This window comes from Poecilia latipinna, unplaced genomic scaffold (assembly GCF_001443285.1).
Source record: "Poecilia latipinna isolate Pla-1442-1.1 unplaced genomic scaffold, P_latipinna-1.0 Scaffold587, whole genome shotgun sequence".
Taxonomy (NCBI): domain Eukaryota; kingdom Metazoa; phylum Chordata; class Actinopteri; order Cyprinodontiformes; family Poeciliidae; genus Poecilia; species Poecilia latipinna.
In genome coordinates this window covers 127,434-138,581 of record NW_015113203.1, presented here as the reverse complement: position 1 = coordinate 138,581, position 11,148 = coordinate 127,434, and the positions used below count along the sequence as shown (strand labels likewise).

The 11,148-nt window shown below is 44.8% G+C and overlaps 1 protein-coding gene across 4 annotated transcripts in view; it reads left to right on the top strand.

Moving 5' to 3' along the window:
• The first annotated feature begins 409 nt into the window (after positions 1-409).
• Positions 410-11,148, top strand: part of dtx1 (deltex 1, E3 ubiquitin ligase) — a 53,075-nt gene continuing 42,336 nt past the window's right edge. Inside the window, exons 1-2 of one of the 4 annotated variants that reach the window (XM_015042376.1) lie at positions 410-954; positions 1,404-2,037. In XM_015042376.1, the coding sequence (XP_014897862.1) occupies positions 1,779-2,037 (259 nt within the window). In that variant the 5' untranslated portion in view covers positions 410-954; positions 1,404-1,778. The remainder of the gene's footprint in view (positions 955-1,403; positions 2,038-11,148) is intronic. The other 3 variants (XM_015042374.1, XM_015042375.1, XM_015042373.1) reach the window with 3 other exon arrangements.

The window sequence follows — 11,148 nt, the reverse complement described above, 5'->3', positions numbered from 1 at the left end:
ACATACATAGTGGTGGCCGCAACACTGCTGCTACATGCTCATCCAATCAGTGACTTGATGCAATCTGCTTGGTTTTCTTGGATAAAACATTGTTTTAGGACCAATTTGAACGATAACATCAACTTCACGGTGTTTGACTGAACTGACTGTTTGTAAAGTGTCTTGAGATGACGTGTGTTGCGAATTGGCGACATATAAATAAAACAGAGTTGAACTGAATTGTGCCAGTCCCTCACATGCGATCTCAGCTACAAACACGCTGCGGTTTTCACGTTTCAAAACATATATAGATAAGTTAAAAGGCCATGGTGTGTGTGTGTGTGTGTGTGTGTGTGTGTGTGTGTCCCGATTATCCATCTTATCGTCGTCAGCTCCTCTCGTTGACGATGCAGAGTTTATTTTGAAACCGGATACCGGAAGTGCCAACTTTTCGTTGTTTTCTGTGTAATTGACCAATAGGCTACGTTTCTGTCCACGCATACAGGTGTGCACGGCTGCGCATACTGGAGCAGCGTGGGATCGGGTGTTTGCGTTAGGAGCGTCTGATTGTTAGTGTGACACGGACGGAAAGGAGCTTTCCTCCCCACCGGCGGAGCGGCTTCTGTCTGCAAACCGCGCAACTAGGGCACATGCATTCAGTCAGCACACAGCAGCGGCAGCGCACCCAACAAGCCGCTGTGATCTGAGAGCCTCTGCGCGGCGCCGGCTCGCTCTTTCGTAACGGAGTCGGGGACAGCTTCAGCGTTTTTGCGGGACAATTTTGAGCTTTGAGTAAAGGGATAGGTCTGTGAAAAGGCAGGCGTGTGTAGGAGGGTTTGCATCCCCTATTTGTTGTTGTTGTTTTTGTTTTAAACCCCCCTTCGTATTGCTCTCTGGTTTTCATCCCGGATCCCGCAAGATGCAGCCTCTTACCTGACGCATCTGTGGCACCACAGCTGCTGCTGCTGCCTACAGGTCTGTATCTGTAACATCTCTTTTGAGACATTTTCTCTGACTAGAATTAACAGTTAACCTGGAGATCGCATGTGCTATTTTGTTGTTGTATTTTTTTTTTCTGCTTCAGAGCAGACAGATCTGTCTCTGTATGATACCGTTTAGATGATCTGATAATAGCAGGCTCTATTTTTTTTTTTTTTTTGCTGTGTTTGCACACTGCCCATCTATACATCTGATGGCAGTTATTTTGCTGCTGCTGCTGACACAGCTCGCATGCAGACTCGCTCAGTTTTCATAGATTTTGAAAGAAATCCGGATAGCCAACAGGAGCAGAGCTGCAGCGTCCGGAGCAGATTTAGACGGGCGCCCTTTCCTGCAGAGACAGTAGCTGAAACTCATTTAGGACATCTGTTTATTAGTGGATTTATTTTCATTATTTTTTTCTTTGCTACTTGTCATTTGTTTAGTGAATGTCTTCTGTCGACCTGCTGTAGCTCTCCTGTGGTCATCATCGTCATCATCATCAGGATCAGGATCTGTCACTTCAAACAGGACAAGGTAGACTTCGGCTCATCATCGAAAGTGGCCCCTGTCAAGAGAGAAACCTGCTGAAGATGACTTCATCGGAGCCGATTGCCTGAAAGCAGCATGAGATAACTGAGGACTATCACGCTAACTGCTGATTCGAGCTGTTTTTCTCTTTTGAGGGCTGGTCCAAAACGATGTTCCTGTGTGTGAGCTGACTGACAGCGGGGGTTAGGGGGGGGCCCTCGGGGTTGCAGTGGTGTTCTAGCACGGGTGACACAGCCCAGCAGCTCAGACGCAGACGCCGCCGGAGAGAGATGGCTCGCCCCGGGTCGGGGCTGCTGGTGCCCATGAACGGCGTGGGGTACCCGCCTCAGAACCTGGCCAGGGTGGTGGTCTGGGAGTGGCTGAACGAGCACGGGCGCTGGAGGCCGTACAGCGCGGCGGTGTGCCACCACATCGAGAACGTGCTGAAGGGGGACGCCAGGGGAAGCGTGGTTCTCGGGCAGGTGGATGCCCAGCTCTCCCCTTACATCATCGACCTGCAGTCTATGCACCAGTTTCGGCAGGACACAGGTAAGAGGCAGGGGACCCTGATGACTTGGTTGTTGCTTTCCAGGAGCGTGGAGGCGCTGCAGTGGAAATGTATTATTGTCCCTTGCAGACTTTTTTTTTTTTTTTTGGTTTTTTAGTAATCTAAGACAAAGATAACCTGAGTAGATATGGATCAGTACTCATATGATGATTTAATTTAGCAGCTGGTAAACGCTATCCAAACCAAACAAAAGTGAATAAGTAATATCCTCTTAAACCTAATTACAGCCTGTTCCATCCCCCTTGTTGGCAACAACTGCTGCCAAGCGTTTGTGATAACTGGGAATCAGACTTTCGTGTCGTAATTCAGCCACGTTGGAGAGATTTAGAGCAATGAGGGGAGATCTCAGTCTGATTTATGTTTGGATTTCAACCAGACTTCTCCAAAATTCTCCACTTATATATATATTTTTATTTTTGTTTAGTTTTTGAGCGAGTCAGGGGTGGACATGCTGCTGTCTGTGGTTTGGATCATTTCTCTGCTGCATCATCACCCAAGTGTGTTTGAGCTTTATGTCACAAAACGGTTGCTGAACATTTTCCTGCGGGATTTTCTGTCAGAGAACACACACACACACACACACACACACACACACACACACCCACACACACACACACACACACACACACTCACTCACACCTTCCAAAAAGTTCCACTTTTGTTCTGGTCAATCCACATGATTTTTTTTTTGTTTGTTTGTTTTTGGGGGCTTGGGGGGTCATCTAAATGTTTTAAGGTAAATGTGAGATGAGGCTTTTTGTTCCTTTTGGTCATCTGTAGAAAGCTCCCTTTTTTGACTCTTTCTTGCTCTTGGAAGCAAAAACAGAAGAAGTAAATGTATGTAGGCAAATCATTTTCACAGCACTTCAAGAGTAGCTTCATGTCTTAAGCAGGCGTGGGTCAGTTTGAGATTTTCACACTCTGGTAAGTTTGAGTAAAAATACCACTGGACCATCCTGTTAACACTTTGCTGTATTAATATTTTGTACCCTTCATTTGCTGAGGCGGATGTATGTAAGATGCAGAACTGAGAAGCAAACAGCACTAATGTGCTTCAAGTGGAGTTACCATGTTTTTATTTTATGTTGACTCGTCATCCAGCAGTTTGAATGCCACGACCTTGACTAAGGTCAACAGGAATGAGCACCGTTTAGTCAGTGCCTTTCTGTTCACTCTCCTTTCAAAGACAACGATTCCACTTGCGAATGTGTCACAGGACAGTTTTTACATCTTCATAAGCTGACAGGAGGTACAGGATGACGCCAGGATTGATTTCATCCGACGTAAACATGATCACCACAGTTGTTTTTTTAATTTTTAGTCATTTTTATAAGAAACCTAACAGTAATTTAAGCAAGTAGTGGAGGAAGGAATACGTTCACCTTTGATGACCTTCCATTGGGAAAGTGGTGCTGAAAAAAAAGGAACATGTAAAACAACATTTTACACAACCTAAGTGCACTGCCTCCTACCTCCATTTCTGATGTGAATAATCATTTACTTCTAAATCACCATGCAAACATTGGCGACAATTTAGCAGTTTCTAAAATGGCCTTTGCATAAACCGTGACAGCTTTTCTGAGACTGGAAGTGTCTTTATATGCTAAAAGTTTGAGTTGGTTCCCTTTTTGCACCAGCAGTTAGCTTCTGCCTCGAGGATCAACTCATCTGCTTTTGTACAAAATGCAGATGAAAAGAGAGTTTGTTATAGCTGGTCACATGATAACTGCTTGAAACCTCTTAACAGAGCCTTTCTAAAAATTCAAAATGGTGGAGTTCACAACTTCTGTTCAGTAATGCGAACTTTCATGTTTCATTTGTAGGCTTAAATGTTTCTGACCAGCTAGAAATCAGGACAGCCACAAAATGAGTTTTATATCTGAAGCTTTATTGTGAGCAGTGGTCACATCGGCAAAAAAAGGAAAAAAAGAACTAACCACTTAAACACATTTCATAATTATCTATCATAGGCTGTGGGTTTCCTGGTCTTCTTCTGTTTGTTTTTTTTTGTTGTTTTTTTTATTCGTAGACGTTATGCAACATGAAAGCGTCACGTGGCTCACAGACGTACACGTGGGATCTGCAGAAGGTGACCCCGCAGTGCATGGAACTGTTCTGTGTCACCTTTAATGGGTTTGCTGTGGTTAATTTGCGAGTGCATCATTGTATTAGCGTACAGACGGAACAGAAGCATGTCTCTAATTCGGTAAGGGCTCTGCCTCATTGAATTAGATCCATCTGAAGTTTTACTGAGATGTGTGTGTGTGGGGCTGGCAACTGTCTGGTTTTACAAGCAAACATTGACTAAACACAGATTATTTTTCTCCGGTTTGACTTTATTAGATGAGCAAATGTTCTGTTTTTTTTTGCCAAGTTTTGTGAAAAAAGTTTATGGAGTTCCTGGTGATTGTATAGTACCCTTCGAAAGTATTCACTGAAAATATCTGATGTGAATTTGTATTCAATCAAACCATCTCCACCATGAAACACGGCGCTGGACGCATCATCCTCTGGGGATGCTGTTATTCAGGAGGGACAGGGTAGTAAAGCCGAAGTCAGTGGCGTAGTTGGATGGAGGTAAACGAGGCAATCTTAGAGGAAAACCAGTCAGAGGCTGCAAAAAGACTCGGATGGAGGTCTGCCTCGGTCATCGGTCGCACAGCCTGGGCTAATATGGAATCCCTTAATCAAATTGCATTAATGTGTTTGAATAGATCAGGCCTAAATCCAATTTAGAACTTGTGCCGAGACTTGGAAACTGATGTTCGCAGAAGTTCGCCACCCACTCAGACAGAGCGCTGATCGCAGGGAAATGTTGCTTTTAGACAATTTACTCAAAGGGACTGAACACAAATACCAAAAAAACTAAGTCCTTTATTAGTAAAAGACTTAGAAAAACAGCGTACATTTCACAATTACCCCCTAATATCTTGGTCTAGTGCGCAAAATCCCTCTTCCACTGAAGGGGTACGAAAACCTTTTCAAGGCACCTTGCATTTTGCAGTATTAGTTACGGGAGGAACGGGGATTCGTAGTAAATAACGGCTTATTTCAGCTCCATTTGAATAAAACACGTGGAAACGAGCGCGGCTACTTTTCCTCGCATCCGTTCAACCCTGGAATGCTCTCCAAAGATGTCAGGCTTAGTTTCTGATCCTTCTCGGTGGCATTTCCCCGTCTAACAGAGTGCAGTGCACAGCCTCACACGTGCCTCCAGTTTGACTGGCTGTGAGATGAGCCAGTAAACACTTTGTCAGCCATTATCCCAGAGCAAGAGCTGGGCCTGACGTTTATCTCGTCTCCCGGTGCCGTTCGGAGCGCTGTCTTCACCTCCGTCTGGGATCAACCTGTCACGGCGCAGTCTGACGAGAATCCTCTGAACTCTCACCCCCCCTCCCCCCCGCCTCACCCGCTCCTAAACATGTCCAACCTCCAGCCAGGATATCGTCTTTGACGCATCGTGAGCTTGTCAAACATGGTGTTCGACGTATGCACTGCATCGCTGTTGGGAAATCCTGTTCACTAGGGGAGTTGGTGATCTCATCCTCTGAGGCCAGTTTCAGCAGGAAATGGGAGTCAAATTTATTTGTGTGGCACAATTGGGCAATGAGACGGTTCACCATGCTCTTTAATATATTTTGGGTCAGTGATTTATCTGTTCCTGGTTTTAGTCAGAATGTGAGCAGCAGCGTTCTGGATGAGCTGCAGCTGTCTGATTTTTTTGGTTTTAGGCAGACTTGTAAAGACGCTGTTGCAGTAATCGAAGTGACTAAAGATAAACGAATTGTAGTTTCTGTACATCTTGCTGGGACATTAGTCCTCTAATCCTGGAAATGTTCTTCAGGTGATAAAAGGCTGATTTTGTAGCTGCCTTTATGTGGCTCTGAAGGTTCAGGTCTGAGTCCATCACTTCACCCAGATTTCAGACCTGATCACTGGCTTAGCTGTAATACCTGAAGCTGTGTGCCAACTCTTTAGGTCCAAAGATAATGACTCCAGTTTTGTTTCTGTTCAGCTGGAAATAAGTTATCGAAGAATTCTGCTGTCCATGTATGAGAATGAAAAGTTTACAGGATCCCGTCTGCGTGTGTGTGTGTGTGTGTGCGTATGGTGTTCCATGCGGTGTTTCTGCCCCGTCCCAGTGAGCTGTGCAGGGTGTGTGGGTTTGGGAGGATCTCCTGTGGGCAGCAACCAGGCCGCCTAATGAGACTGCAGGTTTAGTTTACAGTGCGCTCCCTGTAATCAGAGCGTCATGATGACAGCGCTGGCACCGCAGATGATGCTGCAGGGTCCCTCTCTTCAGCTTGGCAGTCCAAACACATGTGTACTTAATTTGCAGCGGGATGAATCACCTCGGTGAGGCCGGCCCTGCTTGTGTGAAGGCAAAGGCGACGTCTGGCTGCTGGCCAATCGGGATCGATCTGTTCTCCTCCCCAGATGCACGGCTGAAAATCTGAACACTGCTTCGGACAGATCCCGTTTCACTACAGCGCTCCCTGGGTGAAACAGACAGACCCGTCTGCCGTCATACACCAACGCTCCCGGCCTGTCAGATGGACGCTACGCTGATTGATTCTGCCGCCTGGCTTTTAAGCACTCACATCTTCAATATTTTCCCTTTTTATGACGAGGGGTACGAGGCACAGTTCAGCTCATCTGCATTTGTGTGTGTGCGTCGCTCTCTCGCTTGTTGTGACCTTTTTTCTTAGCGAACAGAAATTTGCTTTGTGGGACGCAGAAATTGAAATGCAGCACGTGTCAACCGAGGATGATCTTTCCCACCGACATTGTGCAAATTGAATTTATATCCTGATTATTTGCTCGGGCGGCTTCCCCATGAGTTTAACTCGGCGTTCAAGTTTGATATTTGCTGATCATAGGGTGACTGAAATATTAATTTCCAAGTAAACTATGAAATAAAATTCAGCATCGAACAAAATGTACAGCACCTTGCAAACATATGCTCGTGTCAGAGATTTTCTTCACATTTTGCCACATTACAACCACAAACTTAGCAGACTTTTTTTTTTTGGGGTGGGGGGGGGGGCCCAACAAAGAAGAAGATGACTGAGAAGATGAATAGAAACTCCACCAGGGATGTCCAAACTTTTTGTCACTTTAGCCAAAATCGTCAGCTCAAAATGAATTGGTGGTCAAAAAATATATAATTCTCAAAAACTAAAATCACTTTGAGCACTCTTGATCTAAAGCCTTCTTTTAAACCTCTGGCTGCATGTTTGTGGTCGTTCTCCTTCTGTTTGGTGAACATTCATTTCATTCCCAAGTATTTTATCGCCTTTCGCTGGTTTTCCCACAGAATCGCCTTGTATTTTCGCTCCGTCCATCTTTCTATCAACTTTGACCAGCTCCCCTCTCCCAAATGAAGGAAAGAATTGCCGCAGCACAATGCCGCAACCACCGTGTTTTGTCATGGGGATAAACGTGTCTAAGGTGAAATGCAGGGTAAATTCTCTGTCAAACATTTTTGCCTTTAGGTTGAAAAGTACAAACTTAACAACAAACACCACCTTATAGATATTGTTTTTGTAAAAAATGTTTGAAAATCATTTACGGTTCTTCTCCTACCACCACACAGTGATGTGCTGGCCCATCACAATAAATCCCAATCTATTAACGTTGAGGTTTGTGGTGGCAACATGACAAAATCTGGCAAGGTTTCTGCATGTCGGCATGTGCCGCTGTATTTCTCAGCTGGGCGTCTGAGGCCTCTGCAGTGTCACTGTGCTCACTTGCTGCAAGGAAGCCTGTGTGCGTCTCAAAGATGGGCCTCCATCAGCCTCTGATGGCTGCCGTGCTGCCACACCGAGGCTTTGTTTGTTTTGGTTGCAGAGGCTCCAGAGCCTCCTCTCCTCTGGCTCATTACCTACGACTAACTGCCCTCTCTCTGGCTAATTACTGAGCGCAAACAGCAGAAGACAAAGACCTCATTAGGGGTTACGGGCTGGCCAGGGGATTCAATGCCGCTACCTGTGCACTGAAAAGCTGCGTGTTGTTGAAAAAGAGCTGTGTTTGTTCTTTTTTTCTCTCTCTCTGTCCCTCCTTTGTTGCTCAGTATGGAGTATGTGTGGGAACAGTTTCGGTGGTCTGTGGGAGGAAGCTGTGAAAAGGATTCCTGCAATGTACGTGAAAAAGGTCAGGTGGCGTGCACGCCAACTCTGACTGTGAAATCCCATCTGAATGAGAAGAAAGTGAAACCGAGCCGGGAGCGGAGCCTATAGACTTTAAAGTCTTTTGCTTGTGTGCGGAGAGATGTAAGGGAAGCCGGCTAGAAATAGAAACGGAGCCGTTTGTCGTTGGGTGTGATTGCGGTGCGTTTGCCGTTGCTTTCAAATGGTTTCCCGCTGAGTGTATGCATCAGCGTCGCTGCCATGTTGGCTGGCTCGGTGTGTTTGGTGCGCTACTCTGATTACACTAAGAAGCATCAATGTGTCGACAGTCATTCAGCGACCGACACGTTTACTGACACCGTTTACTTTTCGTACTTCGTCAGTGTCCAGAAACGTCTAATTATGTTGAGTTAGATCATTACGCCAGTTTGAAAATATAGAGATGCGCCAACCAGATTTTCCTTGATTGTTTTTTTTTTCATTTATTTATTAATTTTTTAGGTCCAAGCTGCCAATTTTAAATTTGACAAATGCATTTTTTAATTAAGCACTACAAGACATGACAGAGGAACATCTGCTACATTTTCTGTGATGGATTGTAGTTGTGAATTAAACAGGAAATAAAGAAATTAGAAGGTTCTTCCAATGCATCCGTCAAAGCACATCACTGACTTTTATGTGATTTTTGCTCAATTAAATAAACAAACAAAAAAAAAAAAAAGTCCATTAGGGAACTTGCTAGGTCTGGGCAATGAATTAATTTCATCAGTTAATCAGATTTTCTGTTTTTGAAGATTTGTTTCTTAGACTGTTGTTTCCACCAATGCACTTCTTGGATTTTTATCGTTCAGACTGACAGCAGCCTGGCCAAGAACTACCATCTTGTTTTACAGCTTCCATTTAACTTTGAATTCATTCGGGCTAGTGTTTTTTTTTTTTTTGTTTAGATTTACTTAAGTAAAAACAGTAATTAAAATCAGATTTGGTATTAAAATAAAAGTCTGAAATTTTATTTCTAAACCACATCGCCCAGCGCTAGTACCTGCTGTTGTTTGGTGTGTTTATACCAAAACTTCATAGTTTTGACACACTGATTTGTTGATTACCAGTCAGAGAAAGCTCTTTTTATCCATTCTTCTTTAAAATCTTTGTCTACTTTTAGTATCTCCACTATCAGTCCCTCAAACCAATATCCTGGCATGTTTCTGCACACTTTGCACAAATCCCTTTTGTTTCCTTCCTGTTAGCTTTTTGTTACCGCTTTGTTTATTGCCTTCTAATTTTACTCGAAGCTTAAAGCCGGCTTTTGTCGCCTTCATTCATTGTGTGTGAAAAGGTGGTCGGTAAAAATAAAGACCGACTGATTGGTTGACGAGACCAAGCTTTGAGGCAACAAGTTCTGCTGACGGATCCGGCGCAAAGCAAAGGTTTTCCGTGTGGAAGAGCAGCTCATTGCTACCAGTATAGTTAAATTGTGTTTTGTCAGAAAGAGGGTTTTTAGCGGAATCGGCGCCGAGGTGTCGCCCTCCTCGGGGGTCCGTTAGGGCCCGAAGCAGCTGGCTGGATTCCACTCGGATGTCTGCAGGAAAAGGGAGATGGAGGGAGGAACCTGCAGAGGTGAGGAGTGAGGAGGAACGCGGGGAGAGGTGGAACGGTTTCCTGATGGGAAGTGACAGACTGAAGGAAGGGAATGAATCACAGGAGGTTGCTGGAGCGTAGTCGCTGTGAAACATCCACTTAAGCCTAATTGTTTCCTATTTAATTTTATTTTAATCAAGCCTTATTTATTGATATTTGTTGCTGGCTATCTGATTAAGCATTTCTTATGGTGAGTGTGATGGTGGGAGGCTGATGGCTGCCACAAACACTGGCATGATGCTCTGAAATAAACTGGAGCCTCCAGTATTTATACGTTTCAGGCACATATTTTACTGTTTTTTTGTTTTGTTTTGTTTGGTAGCTAAAATGAATAAAACCATCTAAAACTCACAAAATATGTTATTTATATTGTTATCTATTTTGGAGCAAACTTCCCCAGCCAGAGAAGTTTGCTCCTTTGGACGAATGGGGAACTCGTTCCCTCGGACAGTGGTCTCTTCATGGGTCCAGTCTTCTAGAGCCGCCTTCGTTAAAGCGAAACTTGATTTTTCGGGTCCAACTGTCTCCTTCTACCTGATTGGCAAAATCGTTCCCTCGGACAGTGATCTGAACAGCGCTCTCTTCATGGCTACAAACTTCCCCAGCTGAGGAAGCTTGCTTCTCAGTCGAGGAAGGATCCTGAAGAACCTCCCCAACCGAGGAAGGTTCGAAAAGAAAGGCGTCAAAAGCATCATACTCAGTCTCAGTGCTCTCTTCCTTAGAGCTACTTTTGTCTGAATTGTTACCTGGAAATACTTTATCGCAAACCTTCTTCATCCCTGTGGTAACTAAATAGCCAATGGCAAAACTCGGGTGAAAAAACATGCTAACTAATGGTCCTCCATACTAAAAATCCTTGCAAGAGTGTTGGCGTTCCAAGAGCTGATTCTATATGAACTAATGTTTTGAAATACAAGCATTCATAACCTCAGAAGTTCTTTGATCTTTTTATCACATCACAGATGAGGTCATAGCTACAACGAGGTCACTGTAGTTCTGTAGTGTTTGCTTCTGCTTATTGCTATGGAAAGGATCAGATCAGTTCTGCATAACCCAAACGACTGACCCTTTGCAACTGAGTGATATGACGTCACTTAATCATCCGATTAAGTGACGTCATATTGACAGAGGAATAACAGAGAGTTGGCCATTCTAAGGTAAAAACCCAGCACATACAGTGTTCATGTTTTTATTTGTTTGTTTTTTCATCCAGAAGGCACCCCCCCCACCCCCCCCCTCTCCTGCAATGGCACAGCGCCGCCCCCCCCCCCCCCCCCCCCCCCCGGCGCGGCCCCCCCCCGCGGGGCCCCGCGCCTCACCCACCCG